The sequence below is a fragment of the Mobula hypostoma genome, chromosome 8 (assembly GCF_963921235.1).
Source record: "Mobula hypostoma chromosome 8, sMobHyp1.1, whole genome shotgun sequence".
Classification (NCBI taxonomy): domain Eukaryota; kingdom Metazoa; phylum Chordata; class Chondrichthyes; order Myliobatiformes; family Myliobatidae; genus Mobula; species Mobula hypostoma.
In genome coordinates, this window is record NC_086104.1 from 3507459 (window position 1) to 3530444 (window position 22986).

Here is a 22986-nt window from a genome sequence, read left to right on the forward strand (position 1 = left end):
GGTCCCAGCTCTAGCACCTGGGAGGCAACTCACAATCCTACTATCTGTTGTGGCCACAGGATCTCTTGTCTGTTTCCCTGTCTATTGAGGCTCCTATCACTAAAGCCCTGGCTGACTTCTCCCTTACCTGTTGTGCATCAGTGCCAGTCTCAGTATTACCAACCTGACTACAGCTGACGTGCCCAGTAAAGCCATCCTCCAGCATTATCCAAAGGGGTGCACTTGTTTCTGAGGAGAATGGCCACAAGGGAATCAAGTATTCTGTCTCTTCCTCTTATCTTTCCTGATGGTAACCCAACGATCTGCAGCCTGCAGCTTAAGTGTGACCGCCTCAGGAACACTCTCGTCCACAATGCTCTCAGCATCCCAGTGATACCATTTACATACAAGTCCAGCCCCGGTTCCCGAATATAGTCAGTCAGGAGCTGTACCTGGGCACACCCCCCCATAAATGCAGTCCTCAGCATACTGGGAGTCTCCCTGATCTCTCACATCCTACAGGAGGAGTCTTTCCCTAATTGACATCCCAACTGCACTCATTCTAAAGAATAAGGTATGAAAAGATTTATCAGACTTCACCAGCTTCCTTACTCTGCTTGGGCTCCTCTTACTGAAGCCCCTTGAGCCAAAGCATTAGCACTTACGGTATTTTGCTCAAACACTCACTTGGGAATTCAAACACCGCCACTTGTCATCTATATCAATGATCTGGATGACGATGTGGTTAACTGGATCATCAAATTTGCAGATGACACCAAGATTGGGGGTGTGGTGCACAGTGAGGACAGTTATCATGGCCTGCAGCAGGATCTTGACCAGCTGGAAAAATGGGCTGAACAATTGCAGATGGAATTTAATGCAGACAAGTGCAAAGTATTGCACTTCGGTAGGATCAACCAAGGTAGGTCTGACACAGTGAATGGTAGGGCACTGAGGATGGAGGTAGAACAAAGGGATCTGGGAATACAGGTCCATAATTCATTGAAAGTAGCGTCACAGACAGAGGGGGTCAAAAAGAAAACTTTTGGCACTTTGGCCTTCATAAATCAATGTAATGAGTACCGGAGATGGGACATTATGTTGAAGTTGTATAAGTCATCAGTGAAGCCCAATTTGGAGTATTGTGTGCAGGTTTGGTCACCTATCTACAGGAAAGATTTCAGTAAAGTTGAAAGAGTACAGAAAAAAATTACAAGGACATTGCTGAGTCTAGAGGACATGAGTTATAAGGAAAGATTGAGTAGGTTAAGACTTTATTCCTTACAGCATCGAAGATTGAGAGGAGATTTGATAGACGTATATAGAATTATGAGGGGTATGGTTAGGGTAAATGCAAGCAGGTTGGGTGCGACTACATCTGGAGTTCATGGGTTAAGGGTGAAAGGTGAAATGTTGAAGGGGAGCTTGAGGAGAAGCTTCTTTGCTCAGAGGGTCGTGAAAGTGTGGAAAGAGTTGTCGGTGCAAGTGCTGCATGCAAGCTCCAGTTCAATGCTTAACAATGGATGTTAGGGACATGGAGGGCAATGGTCCCAGTGCAGGTCAATGGGAGTAGACAGTTTAAATAGTTCAGCATGGACTAGATGGGCCAAAGGGCCTGTTTCTCTATTGGACTTTTCTATGATTGTATGACACTCTTGGATAAGGTTGCTTCAAAAATTGAGTTGTTGATAGTGCTACTCAGAGCTCAGTTGCTGTTGCTCCCCCAGCATCCAGCCTTGCTCCCTTCTCACTGCTGCCTTCTCATATCAGGAGGGAGGTACAGGACCCTCAGGAATCACAGCACCAGCTTCAGGAACAGTTATTACCCCTCAACCATCAGGCTCTTGAACCAGAGGGGATAACTTCACTCAGCTTCACCTGCCCAATCACTGAACCTATGGATTTACTTTTAAGGACTCTTCATCTCACGTTCTCAATATTTGTTGTTTGTTTACTTATTTTTTGTTTCTTGTGTATTTGCACAGGTTCTGGTCTTTTGCACTTTGGTTGTTTGCCCATCCTGTTGGTTGCGGTCTTCCAATGATCCTAAAGGTCCAAAGGTTCAAATGTTCATTTATTATTCTAGCATGCTTCCAGATACAACTTGAAATTTGTATTCTCCAGATAGCCACAAAAACAAGAAAGAATATGAAAGTCATTCAGAAAGAACATCAAACCCACCCCCCATAATAGAAAGACTGGCACTCCGATCTTTAACCCCACAAACCACCCCCCCTGCACAAAATGGAACAGGAACATTCAGCCCCCACACAAAAATACTAACAGAACATCAACCCCCAAACACCCTCTCCTCGCTCAACAAAACGGAAAAGGAACAGGTGGTAAAAAAACACAGAATATAAAAACCATAAGTCTACCTAGCTCTCTAAATTCTCTTTTCAGGACCTCACTGCTTTTCCTTCCTATTTCATTGGCCCCAATATGTACCAAGACATCTGGCTGCTCCCCTTCCCTCTCCAAAATGTTGCGGACGTGATCTGAGACATCCCTGAGCCTGGTACCTGGGAGACAACATACCATCCGGGTGTCCTGTTCGTGTCCACGGAATCTTCGGTCTGTTCCCCTCACTATCACTACTGCTCCCTTCTTCTCTCTCTTTCCCTTCTGCCCCACAGACCCATGCTCAGTGCCTGTAACCCGGTCACCGTGGCATTCTCCCGGGAGGTCATCCCCCACAAAAGTATCCAAAGTCAGTATACTGGTTTTTGAGGGGAATGGCCGCAGGGGTGCTCTGCTCTAACTGTCTATTTCCATTTTTCCCGATAGTCACCCAGCTACTCGCCTCCTGCAACTTCGGGGTGACTGTAGCTTTGATCAATTATATCTTTGCTCTCCCGTACAAGCCAAAGGTCATCCAGCTGCTGCTCCAGATCCCTAACACGGGTCTTCAGGGAGCTGCAGCTGATGTAGTTCCCCGGGAGACTCTGGGTCTCCCACTTCTCCAACTTCCGGCATGAAGAACACACCAAAGCCATTTCAATGGTACAGTAAGACAGGAAAAAAAAGGAAACCTTGACAGACTCTTTACACAGAGCCAATGCGTCTTACAAGCCTAAGCCTCCTCCAAGCCAAAGCCTACTCAGACAATGGCCTGACGGTGGCCGCTCTGCTTATTCCTTCTATACTTTTATTTAGTTTGTAGAGCTCTGTTGATGCCACTGAGAGGCCACGTTCAATGGACAAACACCCTTGAAGATCCCTTTTTAAATAACTGCTGCCAATCTGTGAGAAATCCCTCTTGGTAGTCTGTAGATGCCACTGATAGGCCACAAACAATTTTAGTACACGGCGATCAAAACGACCATTGTCTGGTTAAACTGTAGTGAGTCGGGTTGGGCTGCTTGGTTCAGGAAATCAATGGCTGAAGGGAAATAGTTGTTCTTGAACGTGGTGGTGTGAGACTTCAGGCTTCTGTACCTCCTGTCCGATGGTAACATTGAGAAAGTAGATTGGGAACAGCTGACAGAAGGTAAAACAACATTTGGTGGGAGAGACATTTAAAAGTGAGATGCTGGGACGTGAGGATCAACATGTTCCTGTTCAAGGAAGACTGGTGGGAATTGATGGAAGCTCAATACTGGCTTCAATTAGCTGTCTGGTTGTATCGTTGTGTGGTACGGAAGCTGCAAGGCATCAGAGCGCAAGACCCTACAGAGGATAGTGAAAACTGCCAAGAATCACCCATATCTCCCTACCCCTTATTTGTGACATTTACCGGGCGTGTCGCAGACGAAGAGCCTGAAGCATTGTTGAGGATCCCCACCACCCATCCCACAGTCTCTTTGACCCACTACAGTCAGGAAGGAGGGACAGGAGCATCAGGACTGGGACTGTCAGACTGGGTAACAGCTTCTTCCCTCAGGCTGTGAGACTAATGGATACCCTGTCACCACTGAGGTCTCATCACCAGGACAGTGTACTGTTTATTGTTTACCTGTGCTGTGCTCTACATGCATACAGAATGATATTTTATTAACATATTGATGGTAATATTTGGTTTATGTGTTGTGTGATAGATGTATTGTGGGTGCACCATGGTCCGGAAGAACATTGTTTCATTTAGTTGTATCCATGTACAGTCAGATGACCATTCCTCTGCCATGGGCTTGCATAACTTCCGCCCAGTTGCACTCACCCCCATCATTGCAAAGTGTTTTGAGAGACTGGTTCTATCACATCTGAAATCCTGTCTGCCCACTACCCTGGACCCCCATCAATTTGCCTATCACACCAACAGGTCAACAGAGGACTCCATCTCCACGGCACTTCACTCTGCCCTGACATAAAAACATAGAAACATAGAGAATAGGTGCAGGAGTAGGCTATTCAGCCCTTCGAGCCTGCACCGCCATTCAGTATGATCATGGCTGATCATCCAACTCAGAACCCTGTACCAGCCTTCCCTCCATACCCCCTGACCCCTGTAGCCACAAGGGCCATATCTAACTCCCTCTTAAATATAGCCAATGAACTGGCCTCAACTGTTTCCTGTGGCAGAGAATTCCACAGATTCACCACTCTCTGTGTGAAGAAGTTTTTCCTCATCTCGGTCCTAAAAGGCTTCCCCTTTATCCTCAAACTGTGACCCCTCGTTCTGGACTTCCCCAACATCGGGAACAATCTTCCTACATCCAGCCTGTCAAATCCCTTTAGGATTTTATACGTTTCACTCAGATCCCCCCTCAATCTTCTAAATTCCAGAGAGTATAAGCCTAGCCGCTCCAGTCTTTCATCATCTGAAAGTCCTGCCATCCCAGGAATCAATCTGGTGAACCTTCTTTGTACTCCCTCTTTGGCAAGAATGTCTTTCCTCAGATTAGGGGACCAAAACTTCACACAATACTCCAGGTATGGTCTCACCAAGGCCTTGTAGAACTGCAGTAGTACCTCCCTGCTCCTGTACTCGAATCCTCTTGCTATGAATGCCAGCATACCATCCGCCTTTTTCACCGCCTGCTGTACCTGCATGCCCATTTTCAATGACTGGTGTATAATGACACCCAGGTCTCGTTGCACGTCACCTTTTCCTAATCGGCCACCATTCAGATAATAAAAACAACAGGAATTCTGCAGATGCTGGAAATTCAAGCAACATACATCAAAGTTGCTGGTGAACGCAGCAGGCCAAGCAGCATCTATAGGAAGAGGCGCAGTCGACGTTTCAGGCCGAGACCCTTCGTCAGGACTAACTGAAGGAAGAGTGAGTAAGGGATTTGAAAGCTGGAGGAGGAGGGGGAGATGCAAAATGATAGGAGAAGACAGGAGGGGGAGGGATAGAGCCGAGAGCTGGATAGGTGATAGGCAAAAGGGGATACGAGAGGATCATGGGACAGGAGGTCCGGGAAGAAAGACCGGGGGGGGGGGTGACCCAGAGGATGGGCAAGAGGTATATTCAGAGGGACAGAGGGAGAAAAAGGAGAGTGAGAGAAAGAATCTGTGCATAAAAATGAGTAACAGATGGGGTACGAGGGGGAGGTGGGGCCTTAGCGGAAGTTAGAGAGGTCAATGTTCATGCCATCAGGTTGGAGGCTACCCAGACGGAATATAAGGTGTTGTTCCTCCAACCTGAGTGTGGCTTCATCTTTACAGTAGAGGAGGCCGTGGATAGACATGTCAGAATGGGAATGGGATGTGGAATTAAAATGTGTGGCCACTGGGAGATCCTGCTTTCTCTGGCGGACAGAGCGTAGATGTTCAGCAAAGCGGTCTCCCAGTCTGCGTCGGGTCTCACCAATATATAAAAGGCCACATCGGGAGCACCGGACGCAGTATATCACCCCAGTCGACTCACAGGTGAAGTGATGCCTCACCTGGAAGGACTGTTTGGGGCCCTGAATGGTGGTAAGGGAGGAAGTGTAAGGGCATGTGTAGCACTTGTTCCGCTTACACGGATAAGTGCCAGGAGGGAGATCAGTGGGGAGGGATGGGGGGGACGAATGGACAGGGGAGTTGGGTAGGGAGCGATCCCTGCGGAATGCAGAGAGAGGGGGGGAGGGAAAGATGTGCTTAGTGGTGGGATCCCGTTGGAGGTGGCGGAAGTTACGGAGAATAATATGTTGGACCCGGAGGCTGGTGGGGTGGTAGGTGAGGACCAGGGGAACCCTATTCCTAGTGGGGTGGTGGGAGGATGGAGTGAGAGCAGATGTATGTGAAATGGGGGAGATGCGTTTAAGAGCAGAGTTGATAGTGGAGGAAGGGAAGCCCCTTTCTTTAAAAAATGAAGACATCTCCCTCGTCCTAGAATGAAAAGCCTCATCCTGAGAGCAGATGCGGCGGAGACGGAGGATGACAGCTTCGTGTCATCCGCAAACTTGGAGATGCTGCATTTAATTCCCTCATCCAAGTCATTAATATATATTGTAAACAACTGGGGTCCCAGTACTGAGCCTTGCGGTACCCCAGTCGTCACTGCCTGCCATTCTGAAAAGGTCCCGTTTATTCCCACTCTTTGCTTCCTGTCTGCTAACCAATTCCCTATCCACATCAATACCTTACCCCGAATACCGTGTGCTTTAAAGAGGTTTATGGCAGGGAGCTTCTCCATTTTGTCGCCTGCTATCGTGGACTCGGGAGTCGATTGGGACTTGAGATTTCTTTTTTACCATGCCCATGGTCTGTTCTTTATCAAATTATGGTATTGTTTTGCATTGCTGTAACTGTATGTCATAATTATGTGGTTCTGTCAGTGTTAGTCTTTGCTTTGTCCTGTTTTCTGTGATATCTCTCCAGAGGAACATTGTATCATTTCTTTATGCATGTATGCATTTCTAAATGACAATAAAAGAGGACTGAGTGTTCTAATAAAGACTCATCATTTGGCCAGGGTTCTCAGCATGCTTACAATAGTCTATCTTAGTTTGAAGTATGTTCTGACAACCTATCTCTATGTGTTGTGGGCAGACAAGAGACCGTCTTTGGCATTTTCGTGGGAATGGATACAACGCACAGGAGTGACTTTTTGAACTTTGATTGATGTAATTGACTTTCTGTGCGCAGATATAAAAAAGGCTGTGACTATTGTTCTTTGGAAGACTTGACAATCACACCGTTAGTGAGTCACTCTTCCTTGATTCATGAATGAGTTATTCTCTAGTCACTTCACAGTCCATGTCCAATTCATTAGTGACCAACTTTAACTGAAAATCCTCAGCAAATTAATTGCCCTAACAATCATGTTGTAGTTGATGGAAGTTGAGAAGGTGTGACGTTCCGGAGTCCCGTGTGCTGATAGTTACCAGCAAGAAGCACACACATATTTAATAACCTGCGGCTGCAGAACAATTACTTTTAGACACTAGTCACGTTTGATGACGGCATATTCGGTTGTTTCCTCGGTGACTTTTATTTTTGGAGCTGTCTTCTGCTGGAAGAACTGAATATCAGCGTAAAATATCTCTGATTCCTCTGACTGCAACAGAAAAACACAGACGTTTACTGTACTGAAACAAACCACTCACCCCCTGGTTTATATCTGACCCATCCCCACAGGACATTGACACCAGAGATACTGATGATGTAGTTAGTTTGAAGCAACACACACACACAATCCTGGAGGAATTCAGTAGATTAGGCAGCATCTAGAGAGGGGAATAAACTGGGAAGGAAGAGGGCAGAAGCCAGAATAAAAAGGGTAGAAGGGAGATGGAGGATCACAAGATGGCAGGTGACAGGTGAGTCCAGGTAAGAGGGGAGGGTGAGAGAGGTGGAGGTGGGGTTAAGGGATGATGTGAGAAGCTGGGAAGTGATAGGTGGAAGGGGCAAGGGCCTGAAGGTGAAGGAATCTGATAGGAAAGGACAGTAGACTGTGAATAAAGGCTGGGGAACCAGAGGGAGAAGGTGTAGGTGATGGGCAGATTATTATGCAATTCTACATTTCCAGGTCTCTTTGTTCTATTAGGACTTAATAAAGCAATCTTGAAGCAACAGGTTTTGGGCCTATTTCCTGGCTTCCAAAGGACCTTTGGGTTAAAACATTGGAATCCGACACCTCCCTTTCATCTCGTACAGTCGTCGAGTCGTACAGCAGGGAAATACGGCCATGCTGATCTTTTCCCGATCGACTGAATTCAATTGGTCCCCGTCTGTTCCACATCTCTCTCTGCCTTATATATTTGAGTGCCTGTTTAAATGTCTCTAAAACTTATTGTATCTGACTCCAAAACTATCTCAGGCAGAGATTTATAGCTGTTAGCCAGATTTCTAAGTGTGCTAAATGCTCACATCTCATTTAAAGCCAGGTCCCAACCTGGGCAGCAGTATATCTGCGAAGAAGAAAGGCCTGGAAATCTACTTCCCTATCTTGCCACGAAAACTCTATGGACAAGTACACTATCCTTAGGGTTACCATGAGTCGTCGATGACAGCACTCAACAACGGCAACTTGCTGTAGAACATATATGTCATCATATACAACCCTGAGCTTCATTCTTTTGTGGGCATTCACAGAAAATACAAGGAAACAAAACAGAGTCAATGAAAGACCTCACCCGACAGGAGGGACAAGAACCAAGCTGCAGATTAGACCTTGAGGTGAAGAGTCCTCGAAAGTGAGTCCATAGCTTGTGGGAACAGTTCAGTGATGGGGCAAGTGAATTTATCCCCAGTGGTTCAAGTTCAGAAGTAGAAAGCCCAAAAGGTGAAGACCGAAGTCAATGACTACTGAGGTAGAGGCCCAAAGGTCGAGTCTGTGCATATGGCCCAGAGATGGGAAATTGAGAGTCCGGGACCAAGGACTGGAGGCCCACAGGCCGCCTTTCCTGGGGTTGTCAGCATGAGATTCCGGAGCCAATACTGGAGGCCCAGAGGTGGCCTATCCTGGGGTTGTTAGCCTGGGTATGTAAGGGGATGAGAGGGTGGAAAAGGGGCTTGTTTTGCTGTTGTCTTGTTGTTATTGTGTCATTCAGTGTCCTGTCTGACTGCATCACTATGTAGAACGGAAGCTGCCAGGCATCATGCCGCAAGGCCCTGCAGACGATAGTGAAAACTGCCAAGAGGATCACTGGGGTCTCCCTCCTCCCCTATTTGTGACATTTACCGGGCGTGTCGCAGACGAGGAGCCTGAAGCATTGTTGAGGATCCCCACCACCCATCCCACAATCTCTTTGACCCACTAGGGTCAGGAAGGAGGGACAGGAGCATCAGGACTGGGACTGTCAGACTGGGTAACAGCTTCTTCCCTCAGGCTGTGAGACTAATGGATACCCTGTCACCACTGAGGTCTCATCACCAGGACAGTGTATTGATGACTGTCTTCCTGTGCTATGTACTGCATGCATTTTGAATTGTACTTTACTTATGTATTTCTGGTAATATTTTGTTTTATATGCTGTGTATGATATACATTTTGTGGGTGCACCATGGTCTAGTGGAATGTTGTTTCATTTGGTTGTTTATATATAATAAAGTTAAACCTGATCTATTACTAAGGAGAAGGTGCTTGGGAAACTGAAAGGTCTGAAGGTAGATAAGTCACCTGGACCAGATGATGTACATTGCAAGGTTCTGAAAGTGGTGGCTGAAGAGATAGCAGAGGCATCAGTAATGATCCCCACTTTTTGCCTCCTGCCAATGTTCTATCCATGCTAGCAGCTTTCCTGTAATACCATGGGCTCTTTTAGACCATAAGACCATAAGATATAGGAGCAGAATTAGACCATTTGGCTCATCGAGTCTGCTCTGCCATTTCACCATGGCTGATCCATTTCTCCTCTCAGCCCCAATCTCCTGCCTTCCATCTGTATCCCTTCATGTTTCAACCAATCAAGAAGCTATCTACCTCTGCCTTAAATATACATAAAGACTTGGCCTCCACAGCTGCCTATGGCAAAGAATTCCACAGATTTACCACTCTCTGGCTCAAGAAATTTCTCCTCATCTCTGTTCTAAAAGGTCACCCTTCTCTTCTGTGGCTGTGTCCTCTGATTTTAGAGTCTCCTACCCACTGGAAACATCCTCACCACATCCACTCTATGAAGAACTTTCACTATTCAATAGGTTTCAATTAGGCTACCTATCATTCTTCTGAATTCCAGTGAATGCATAGTCATAGTCATACTCTATTGATCCTGAGGGAAATTGGTTTTCGTTACAGTTGCACCATAAATAATAAATAGTAATAAAACCATAAATAATTAAATAGTAATATGTAAATTATGCCAGTAAATTATGAAATAACTCCAGGACCAGCCTATTGGCTCAGGGTGTCTGACCCTGCAAGGGAGGAGTTGTAAAGTTTGATGACCACAGGCAGGAATGACTTCCTATGACACTCTGTGCTGCATCTCGGTGAAATGAGTCTCTGGCTGAATGTACTCCTGTGCCCACCCAGTACATTATGTAGTGGATGGGAGACATTGTCCAAGATGGCATGCAACTTGGATAGCATCCTCTTTTCAGACACCACCGTCAGAGAGTCCAGTTCCATCCCCACAACATCATTGGCCTTACGAATGAGTTTGTTGATTCTCTTGGTGTCTGCTACCCTCAGCCTGCTGCCCCAGCACACAACAGCAAACATGATAGCACTGGCCACCACAGACTCGTAGAACATCCTCAGCATCGTCCGGCAGATGTTAAAGGACCTCAGTCTCCTCAGAAAATAGAGACGGCTCTGACCCTTCTTGTAGACAGCCTCAGTGTTCTTTGACCAGTCCAGTTTATTGTCAATTCGTATCCCCAGGTATTTGTAATCCTCCACCATGTCCACACTGACTCCCTGAATGGAAACAGGGGTCACCGGTACCTTAGCTCTCCTTAGGTCTACCACCAGCTCCTTAGTCTTTTCCACATTAAGCTGCAGATAATTCTGTTCACACCATGTGACAAAGTTTCCTACCGTAGCCCTGTACTCAGCCTCATCTCCCTTGCTGATGCATCCAACTATGGCAGAGTCATCAGAAAACTTCTGAAGATGACAAGACTCTGTGCAGTAGTTGAAGTCCAAGGTGTAAATGGTGAAGAGAAAGGGAGACAAGACAGTCCCCTGGAATACTGACCCCCAGCTATCAAATAGTCTTCATATAACAAGCTGTTTAATTCAGGAATTATTTTCGTAAATCTCCTTTGAACCCTCTGCAGTTTCAGCACATCTGCTTATCTTGTAAAGCGGCCTCATGTGCACCACCTTGTCAAAGGCTTTCTGAAGATCTACATATCCCCCAATTCTCCTTTCTCTATCCTGCCTATTATTTCCTTAAAAACTTCCACAGATTTGTCAGGAAGGATATCCCCCTAAGGAATTGTGCTGACTTTGGCCTATTTTATCATGTGCCTCCAAGTACCCTGAAAGCTCATCCTTAATAATAGACTCCAACATCTTCCCAACCACTGAAGTCAGGCTAACTGGCTTGTTTCCTTTCTTTTGCTTCCATTCCTTCTTAAAGAGTGGAGTGACATTTTTGGGTCACTTATCCAAGAAAGAATGTCATGCCATTGGAGAGGGTCGAGAGGAGATTCCTGTGAGGATTCAGACACAGATCATTAAATAAACTACAGTGCCCAGTATGAGAGGTAATATACTAATGTGGACTGTGGATTGGTTATGAACAGAAAACAGTCTGTTCAGAACCAGTTTCTGAAACACAAATGGCCATTTTAGGATCGTGTGACTCTGAGAGTTGGTGTATCACAGTGAATTGATCGGTGATGTCAGTGAGGGGACTGTGTGATGGATGAAGTTACTGATTGGCAGTGTGGCTATGAGGAGAATGTGGAGAGATTTCAGACAGACATAACAGGTTAGTGAATTGTCAGATGGGAAGAATGAGGTTGGAAAGTGTTGGTGTCCAAAGGAACCTGGATGTCCTGCTTGTGTAATGAAGGTGATATGTAGTTATGGTGAGTAAATATGTGATAATCTTCATGGCAAAAGGTTTCAACTACATATTTCTGTAGTGATGTGATATCCTGGTGACTGTGGATCTGGAATATTGTGTGATGTTTTATAAGGTGATGTTCCTTCAGCTGCGTTTCCGTGTGCTCCCAATGCATGGCCTCAAAGTTCTCGATACCATCCTGAATATCGCTTCCTGGGTCATGGGCCAGTGGTTCCCAGGAGTCAGTGGGAAGCTGCATTTCTTCACGGAAACCTGCATCCTATATCCTTCTCAAGGAAAAACACTGCTTTTAATATCCCTTTAATATTTGGCCACATCCCATGAAATCACTCTCTCTCCTGTGCTTATACAAGGAATTAATTCATTCTCAATATACAATAAGGATTCCCTAACATCCAGACTGCTCTCAAAAAGCAAATAACTGATCTTGGTGGGAAAGTGGCTGTGGATGCTGGAATCTGTCACAAAAAGCGAACTTGGAAGAAGGAAGCATGCTGAAGGTTGGTCTACAACATCTGAGGGGAAGGAAGGAAGAATTAGTGACACTTCAATCTGGGATCCTGTACCTGGACTGAGAGTGCAGAGGAAAGACAGCCAGAATAAAGGGATGGAGGGACGGGTGATATGGAGGCTAGAAGGTGATAGGAGTCACTACTGGAAATCTAAAACAAAAGCCACATTCTCTAGTTCTGCACCAGGATGGGGGTGGGGAGTTAAACTAGAGTTGCAGGGTCAGACAGATGGTGCAGATATTGTGGAGACAGATGTTGTTAAGACCTTAGACGAGGGTTTCTCAACCAGGGTTCAGTGAGAGATCATGATTATAAAAAACAAACATCATTTATTGAACTTCTCACAATGCACGATGTTAGCACTCGTAGTGATGGGCAGTGATCGAGCAGCCCAGTTAGAAATCTCGCTCGAGCTTTCTCAGCCCAGTATGACAGTGCGCGGTAGGACCGTGTTTATTTGCTTGACTCCATTCTCAGTTTTTAACATGAGCGAGGGGAGGCTGTTGATAATTGGTGAGTGATGTATTACACAGAGGGGAGGACGGTAGGCTGATAATTGGTGAGTGATGTATTACACAGAGGGGAGGACGGTAGGCTGATAATTGGTGAGTGATGTATTACACAGAGGGGAGGACGGTAGGCTGATAATTGGTGAATGCTATATTGCACGGAGGGGAAGACAGTAGGCTGATAATTGGTGAGTGATGTATTACACAGAGGGGAGGACGGTAGGCTGATAATTGGTGAACGCTATATTGCATGGAGGGGAAGACGGTAGGCTGATAATTGGTGAACGCTATATTGCACGGAGGGGAAGACAGTAGGCTGATAATTGGTGAGTGATGTATTACACAGAGGGGAGGACGGTAGGCTGATAATTGGTGAACGCTATATTGCACGGAGGGGAAGACAGTAGGCTGATAATTGGTGAGTGATGTATTACACAGAGGGGAGGACGGTAGGCTGATAATTGGTGAGTGATGTATTACACAGAGGGGAGGACGGTAGGCTGATAATTGGTGAGTGATGTATTACACAGAGGGGAGGACGGTAGGCTGATAATTGGTGAGTGATGTATTACACAGAGGGGAGGACGGTAGGCTGATAATTGGTGAATGCTACATTGCACGGAGGGGAAGACAGTAGGCTGATAATTGGTGAGTGATGTATTACACAGAGGGGAGGACGGTAGGCTGATAATTGGTGAACGCTATATTGCACGGAGGGGAGGACGGTAGGCTGATGAGCAGCGTGAAATGTGTTTTCTGAGCCTCTGACATCAGCCTCTCCTTTCTGAATTACCTCCCCCAATTTCCCGTTATGCATTGCCGACTGACTTATTGAAGCCAACAAATTCTATTGGTGTAGTAGAAAATTGGATGGAAATTTTTGAAAAGAAGGTGTGATGGAAGACGATGATTATAGGCCTAGGCCTACTGACAATTCTGAAAGGGTTAACGATGGAAGAATTGCAATCTTCCGACTCATTTCACTACACTAGTGCAACAACGGACACAAAAAATCTGTCTTTTTTTCTACAAACTATAAAAGTTTATTTACACAACAAATACACACAGTACAAACATTAAGTACTTACAAGACAGTGAATGAATTCAAATTAAAATATGATTATTACTGTCTATGAAACAAACTTTCCCTAGGGGTCCACTGCTCCTTTACCCATTGTGACCACATACTCCCTCTCCAAGAACAGCCGGGCACAAACAGAAGAGGGGCAGGCAGACCACCTTGGCAGAGCCCTCAACTTTCCACAGCCTATACCTGTGACTGGCCATCTTGTCCAGGCCCAGGAGCGAGCCCACCAGTTCATCCTCCTCGCGACACTCCCCTTTCCTTACCGAGTGGCCGTATGTAAGGAACGCGGGCTGAAATGCAGCCAGAAGCTGAGGAGCAGCCCCTTCAGATACTCAAGAATCATAAGATAATGAGAGGCATTGATCGTGTGGATAACCAGGGGCTTTTTCTCAGGACTAAAATGGCTAACACCAGGGGCGTTGTTTTAAGGTGCTTGGAAGTAGGTACAAGGGGGATGTCAGGGGTAGGTGTCTCACGCAGAGAGTGGTGGGTACGTGGAATGCACTTCCAAAGAAGGTGATAGAGGGGGATAAAATAGGGTCTTTGAAGAGATTCTTAGATACGTACATGGAGCTTAGAAAAACAGAGGACTATGTGCTAGGGAAATTCTAGGCAGTTCTAGAGTAGGTAACATGGTCGGCCCAACATTGTGGGCCGAAGGGCCTGTAATGCACTGTAGATTTCTATGTTCTATACTCTATGTTCAAAGAGGGACTGCAACCTCTCACACTCCATATATGTGTGGTACACTGACTCCTCGCGCCCACAGAATGGACAGGTGGACGGGGTGTCAGTGACCCTGCTCAAAAACCTGTTGTATGCCACTGCCCAATGCAACACCTCCCCCCCCCCCCCCCCGTCCCCAATGTACAGGGAAGGACCCCTGCGTAAAGGGACTTCCACTGGGGACAAAATCTGCTGCCAGATGTCAACACTGACTGGCAAGGCAAGGCCTGTCGGCAGATGAAGACAAGGAAGAGAAAGGTCTGCAGGAGCGGCCCGTGTAAGAAACACTTTGGAATGTCACCGAACGCACAGCGGGCACCTCCGCACGATGGCCCATGTAATGTGGGACCCTCCCCCACGTGGTATCCAAAGGCCTGGGTCCGACGAGCATTTCAGGCCCATCAGGTAGTGGTGCTGCCAGATCCCCAAGCCCCCTCTGTGACAGGATGGGAGCCCACCCCCTCGCAGCCAGAGCACCATCCCCCACCGGTGCAGAGGCACCCTATCTGGATGAGACAAGACATCATACCCTCAGCAGCTCTCGGTAAGAGTGAGGCAGTTCCCTCAAATGCTGTCTGCTGGAAGTGGCTTGCCCTCCCTGGCGGAGAAATTGTGCCACCAGAGCATGCCATCTCAAAGGGTGGTCACTGTACAGGTACCGCCACAGGGTTCTGAGATGGACAGCCGCCAGGTGGGAGCGCACACACACACACACCAATAACTGACCACCCTCGGCGATCAGAAGACTCAGAACCACAGCAGAGTCCCAAGGCCTCTTGTTGCCCCAGAAGAAGCAGAAACAGAGAAACATAGAAAGCCTACAGCACAATACAGGCCCTTCGGCCCACAAAGCTGTGCTGAACGTGTCCTTACCTTAGAAATTACCTCGGGTCACCCATAGCCCTCTATTATTCTAAGCTCCACGAACCTGGCCAGGAGTCTCTTAAAGGACTCTATCGTATCCACCTCCACCACAGTCGCCGGCAGCCCATTCCATGTACTCACCGCTCTCTGCGTAAAAAACTTACCCCTGACATCTCCTCTGTACCTACTTCCAAGCACCGTAAAACTGTGCCCTCCTGTGTTAGCCACTTCAGCCCTGAGAAAAAGCCCCTGACTATCCGCACGATCAATGTCTCAAGAGTCCACCAGCCTCTCCTAGGTCCTGGAGACACAAACAGTGGCAGGACTAGGTAATCAGCTGGCATTATATCTTTACAACGAAGGCTACTTCTCAATGCGTTTTACATGGACTGGTGATCGAAGTTGTCCTGTTCCATTGTGCTTTGCTTGTGGCAAACAACTTACAAATGTAGCAATGACCTCAGCAAAATTGAAAAACACTTAACTACAAATCACAGCCATATGACATGTAAAGTGCTGATTATTTTAAATGACTATTGGACTCTCAAAACAGACAGATTAAAGCTTTTGAAAATAAAGTCACAGTCAGTAATAGTACTGAGGATGCAAGTTATTTAGTAGCTTTAAGACCAGTTCACTTGAGAATGTTTAAAACACTGTATGAAATCCTGGACAAAGGGCACACCACTCTCCTGCTACAGACAGAAATCCAGTGGCTTAGCAGAGGAAGAATTCTCAGCAGGGTGTTGGAATCATTTCATTTCAGTTGAAGGTGAAATCCGTGCGTGCTTACCTCAAGTTTGACCCAGAATTGAGAAATTTATTATGTTTGCCTTCTGAGTTTTCACAATTTTTGAAAGAGAAAGAAAGAGTAATTTCAAGACAGGTGAGCCAAAAATTCATTTTCTACTCAAAAGATCAAAAGAGCAACGATTATTTTTGGATAATTACATCTACAACCTACTGATCAGGCTAACGTACGGTGAGTTCTAGATTAATAACTTTTATGCAAGGTTTCCCTGAAACCTGAAAATTATTTCAATGGTTCCTCCAGGGCAAAACGATTGAGAAAACCTGCCTTACACAAAGTCAGGGGTCAAAGGATTGAGCATGGTGTGACTAGTGTCCTGAACTACATGTATTTCAATTCAAGTATCGTAGGAATGTCAGCTGAGCTCAGCACACGGATCAGCACCGGGAATTATGACATTGCAAGCATTAGTGAGACTTGGTTGCAGGAGGGGCAGGACTGGCAGCTCAGTATTCTGGGGTTCTGTTGTTTTAGACGTGATAGAGTGTCAGGGATTAAAGGAGCAGGAGTTGTGATACTAGCCAGGGAAAAAGTCACAGCAGTGCTCAGTCAGGACAGACTGGAGAACTTGACTCGTGAAGCATTATGAGTAGAACTGAGGAGTAAGAAAGGTATGACCACATTAATGGCCTATATTACAGACCCGAAAGACCTGCTGTACGGGGAACTGGCCTCCAGCAAGAGAGCACAAGGGTGGCCCCATCTTCCTTGATGTCTGCAAGAGAGACATGAAGTCACTGAACACGAACGTCGAGAGGTGAGAGGACTCCGCAAGTGATCAGTCTTGCTGGAGGCTGGAACTACGCAGAGGTCTAAAAAGAGGAGAAGAGAAGCTGAGGCTTGCTGCTGAAGTCGGAAAAACAGCACCAAGACAACACTGGAGGTCAGCGCCTTCAAGTACAGTCGCTGTAGTCGAGACTGTCACTCCCGTGTGGGCCTCTACAGCCACAACAGACGCTGCTCTAACACAGACTGAAGCAAGACTTTCCAGACGCAGATCCATGGTCTCGCGAGACTAACGGATTCCACAAATTACAGACCACCCAACTGTCCGAGGGATTTAAAGACACAAATTTGTAAAGAGATTGCAAACTGTTGCAAAAAACAAAAGGTTGATATAGCAGTTGAATTTAACTTTCTACAGATTGATTTGGGCTCCCATACTGTAAAAGGACTAGATGGGATAGACTTTGTCAAATGTGTCAGGAAAGTTTCCTTCATCAGAATGTAGAAGTCCCAATGAGAGAGTATGCGATCTTGACCTGCTATTAGGGAATGGGACAGAAGTTTGTGCAGGGAAACACATTACACCTAGTAGCCATAATGCCACAAGTTTCAAGGTAAATATGGAAAGGATTAGGTCTGGTCCAGAGAATGAGATACTAAATTGGAGAAAGGCCAATTTTGGTGGTATCAGAAAGGATCTGGCAAGTGTGAGTTGCCAGCGCAAATAGTGCATGTAGGAAGTTAAGAAAAGTACATGGATGGTAGGGGTATGGAGGTTGATGAGTGAAGGCAGTTTAAATGGTTCAGCACAGGCTAGATGGGCTGAAGGGCCTGTTTGTCAGCTGTACTTTTCTAGGACCCTATGACTCTGATGATGTTGCTTCTGCTATCAATTGTATTCTCTTACTTACTTTGAATTTAATGACCAATCTATTTCTTTTACACACATCATTTTATCCTCTTCTCCTGTCCATTTGTTCTGACTGTTTTTCTGATTGGTAACATCGTCCAGTTCTGACAACTCACACCCACAGGGCGAGCTCTTAGTAAATTGGTTTATTATTGTCACACGTACTGAGGTATAGAGAAAAACCTATTCATCTACACAATGATTTGCCAGGATTTTCTATATTATTCCAGAGTACTTGTCCTTTCCCTCTTTTCCATTTCCCAACTCTTCCCAGTTTACATTCCAGGGAAAACCATCCCACTTGCTCTTGTTCCCCGGCCGCTGGTGGTACCACTGGACATCGGTGACAGTCACACTGGCATTATACAAGGCACAGTGGAGCTGGACAGTTACACCCTCCGGCACCTTGCTGATTGGTGGATCCTGCACAAGGACGGGATCATCCGCGGGATCTGTGTGTTGGATATGTAGACATTAATGTATATTTATGGAGCTCAATACAAGGCAGTATTTTTCCCCAGCAATTGACAATTCCTAACATTTAAATAAATTTTAGCCCTAAGAATAATTTACAACTCTTTACTGAAGTCAGTGATATCTGGCTGGCCCTGAAAGTGTGGATGCCCTGAGAGTGACATAGTTAATTCAGAAACAAAGGTTCTGAACGTAAAGAAGGGTAACTTTGAAGGTATGAGACATGAATTAGCTAAGATAGACTGGCAAATGATACTTAAAAGGTTGACGGTGGATACGCAATGGCAAGCAATTAAAGATCGCATGGATGAACTACAACAATTATTCATCCCAGTTTGGCAAATAATAAACCAGGCAAGGTAGTACACCCATGAATGTCAAGGGAAATTAGGGATAGTATCAATTCCAAAGAAGAAACATACAAATTAGCCAGAAAAAGCGGCTCACCTGAGGACTGGGAGAAATTCAGAGTTCAGCAGAGGAGGACAAAGGGCTTAATTAGGAAAGGGAAAAAAGATTATGAGAGAAAGCTGGCAGGGAACATAAAAACTGACTGTAAAAGCTTTTAAAGATATGTGAAAAGAAAAAGACTGGTTAAGACGAATGTAGATCCCCTACAGACAGAAACAGGTGAATTGATTATGGGGAGCAAGGACATGGCAGACCAATTGAATAATTACTTTGGTTCTGTCTTCACTAAGGAGGACATAAATAATCTTCCGGAAATAGTAGGGGACCGAGGGTCTAGTGAGATGGAGGAACAGAGGGAAATACATGTTAGTAAGGAAGTGGTGATAAGGGATTAAAGGCAGATAAATTCCCAGGGTCAGATAGTCTGCATCCCAGAGTGCTTAAGGAAGTAGCCCAAGAAATAGTGGATGCATTAGTGATAATTTTTCAAAACTCTTTAGACTCTGGATTAGTTCCTGAGGATTGGAGGGTGGCTAATGTAACCCCGCTTTTTAATAAAAGGAGGGAGAGAGAAACCGGGGAATTATAGACCGGTTAGCCTAACATCGGTGGTGGGGAAACTGCTGGAGTCAGTTATCAAAGACGTGATAACAACACATTTGAAAAGCGGTGAAATCATTGGACAAAGTCAGCATGGATTTGTGAAAGGAAAATTATGTCTGACGAATCTCATAGAATTTTTTGAGGATGTAACTAGTAGAGTAGATGGGGAGAACCAGTGGATGTGGTATATTTGGATTTTCAAAAGGCTTTTGACAGGAGATTAGTGTGCAAATTTAAATTACACGGTATTGGGGGTAAGGTATTTATTTGGATAGAGAATTGGTTGGCAGACAGGAAGCAAAGAGTGGGAATAAACGGGACCTTTTCAGAATGGCAGGCAGTGACTAGTGGGGTACCACAAGGCTCAGTGCTGGGACCCCAGTTGTTTACAATATATATTAATGACTTAGACAAGGGAATTAAATGCAGAATCTCCAAGTTTGCGGATGACATGAAGCTAGGTGGCAGTGTTAGCTGTGAGGAAGATGCTAAGAGGATGCAGGGTGACTTGGATAAGTTAGGTGAGTGGGCAAATTCATGGCAGATGCAGTTTAATGTGGATAAATGTGAAGTTATCCACTTTGGTGGCAAAAACAGGAAAACAGATTATTATCTGAATGGTGGCCGATTAGGAAAAGGGGAGGCGCAACGAGACCTGGGTGTCATTATACACCAGTCATTGAAAGTGGGCATGCAGGTACAGCAGGCGGTGAAAACGGCGAATGGTATGCTGGCATTTATAGCAAGAGGATTTGAGTACAGGAGCAGGGAGGTACTACTGCAGTTGTACAAGGCCTTGGTGAAACCACACCTGGAGTATTGTGTGCAGTTTTGGTCCCCTAATCTGAGGAAAGACATCCTTGCCATAGAGGGAGTACAAAGAAGGTTCACCAGATTGATTCCTGGGATGGCAAGACTTTCATATGAAGAAAGACTGGATGAACTGGGCTTGTACTCGTTGGAATTTAGAAGATTGAGGGGGGGATCTGATTGAAACGTATAAAATCCTAAAGGGATTGGACAGGCTAGATGCAGGAAGATTGTTCCCGATGTTGGGGAAGTCCAGAACGAGAGGTCACAGTTTGAGGATAGAGGGGAAGCCTTTTAGGACCGAGATGAGGAAAAACTTCTTCACACAGAGAGTGGTGAATCTGTGGAATTCTTTGCCACAGGAAACAGTTGAGGCCAGTTCATTGGCTATATTTAAGAGGGAGTTAGATATGGCCCTTGTGGCTAAAGGGATCAGGGGGTATGGAGAGAAGGCTGGTACAGGGTTCTGAGTTGGATGATCAGCCATGATCATACTGAATGGCGGTGCAGGCTCGAAGGGCCGAATGGCCTATTCCTGCACCTATTTTCTATGTTGCTATAAGGGCTGTTATAGTTTGGAGAGAATTCTGAAGACCATGTGGCATCTGAAAATAATATTTTCTCCCTTATCCCTGACCAAGTTGGTGGAGTCATTCATTGATTCTATAGAAGTTATTTTCTATTAAGTCTGCAAGAAAATAAATCCATCAGAAAGGAGGCGTTCATGGCTAAGGACCCACATCACACAGGACATGCTCTCTTCTCATTGTTACCGTCAGGAAGGAGGCACAGAAGTTTGAGGACACGCACTCAGTGATTCAGGAACAGCTTCTTCCTCTCTGCCACATGTTTCCAAATGGATATTGAACCCATGAACAGCAGCTCACTTCTTCTAAAGTATTATTTCTGTTATTGCATTATTTTTAATTTAGCAATTGAATATACAGATATATACTTACCGTAACTAATTTACTTATTTTTTCTATTTTAACACGTACAGCATTGTACTGCTGCTGCTAAGTTAACAAATTTCACAACATATCCTAGTGATATTAAACCTGATTCTGATTTAAGACACCCTGATCTCTGACTCTGAACACTGAACAGCTTCTCCTTTTCTCTCCTGTGATAACACACTCTACATTGACATTTATTTTCAAATATCCAACTGGACACACAGAGCAGACGGTCAGTCACCATGTTGGTGCTCCCCACCCATGAGTTAGGGGCCACAGTGCTCTGGATCGTGTCCCAGTGATGGGGCTCCAGTATTACACTGTGTGTTCTTCAGTACAATGTGCCCAGCCACGGGAAGTGAATGGTGGTGGAATAACTCCCAATGCAGGAACACACTGCTGAATAAATAGAACTTGTACTCACTGGTTACGATGAGCTGGGTGCCATTCCCATCGATGTCTCCCCACACTCTGCAGTAATAGACGGCAGAATCATTGTGCACCACGTTTGTGACTGTCAGGGTGAAGCTGCTGTTGGACGTGTCTCTGTAGGACTGGACCCTCCCAGTGAAACCCTGTCCCCACTCTGGGCTGCCTCCTGCCCTGTGTGTTAAAACCCACTCCATGTCCTGCCCAGGTAGTTTCCGATACCAGTGGACGTCGGTGTCTTCCAGCCTGGCTTTGCTCATGGTACACCATAACCACGTCGTGTGACCCTCAGTGACACGCTGTACGCTCGGGGACTGGATAAGGACAGGAACATCTGCACCTGTAAGGGAGAATATCGTCACTTCAACCCCAGCTTGAAGCAGACATCTTTTGTTACATGAACTCTCGTGAAAGTACAAACACTTTATTGCTTCTGATATTAATATTATGTTGCGGCTGTTCCTGAGTTTACAGAGTTCAGGTGAGACCAAGGTTGGGTGATAAATATGTGCTTCAAGTAATCACCACCCACTTCGAATTGAACGTGGAACAGTACAGAACTGGACAGGACATCTGGCCTTGATGTTGTGACGACTTTGATACTCATTTATGTTAAATATCCTCCTCCTATGTATCATTCATATCCCTCCATTCCCTTTGTATTCACGTGTCCATCTAACATCCTCTTAAAGTCAAACAAACTCCCTGCTTCCACTACTACCCCAGTAACCTGTTCCAGGCAGATACAGTAGATTCTGGTTCATTGGGCTGTTGGGAGCCGCTTATTTGGGACATCTCTCAAATAACAAAAACTAATTGAGAAAATAGGCAAGATTCACTTTGTTTAACTGGGACAGGAGGTTGTTGCTGAACAGTTTCTAATGAGTGTCAGTAATGTGTACTTTTAAGGCCGTTACACAACACTGCTTTGAGCAAGTAGATTTAAAATAACATCAAAACATGTGTTTTTGTTCAAAGAGCAGTGATTAAGTCCTGGTTCAAAGCTTCCATTTGTGGTCAAAGTATGTATGTACAATACAACTCTGATATTCGTCTTGGCCACATCTGTGTAAGTTTTCTCTGCAGGTGCGTGACCAGAACTAGACACATTACTTGGTCAGAGGATGCAATACGGAGGCTGTACAGGACATTGGTCAAACTGCTCTTGGGATATGGTGAGCAGTTTTGGACCCTTATTTATGAAAGGATGTACTGGCATTGGAGAGGAGATTCATGAAAATTATCCCAGGAATGAAAGGGTCAATATATGCGGAGAATTTGATGGTTCTGGGCCTGTACTCACAGGAATTTTGAAGAATGAAGG

At 45.6% G+C, this 22986-nt stretch overlaps 1 protein-coding gene across 2 annotated transcripts in view; it reads right to left on the reverse strand.

Moving 5' to 3' along the window:
- The window catches only part of LOC134350338 (uncharacterized), a 63331-nt gene that overhangs the window by 27223 nt on the left and 13122 nt on the right, over window positions 1–22986 (reverse strand). For both annotated transcript variants that reach the window (XM_063055402.1, XM_063055401.1), the window contains exon 3: window positions 21658–22002. In XM_063055402.1, coding sequence (XP_062911472.1) covers window positions 21658–22002 — 345 coding nt within the window. The remainder of the gene's footprint in view (window positions 1–21657; window positions 22003–22986) is intronic.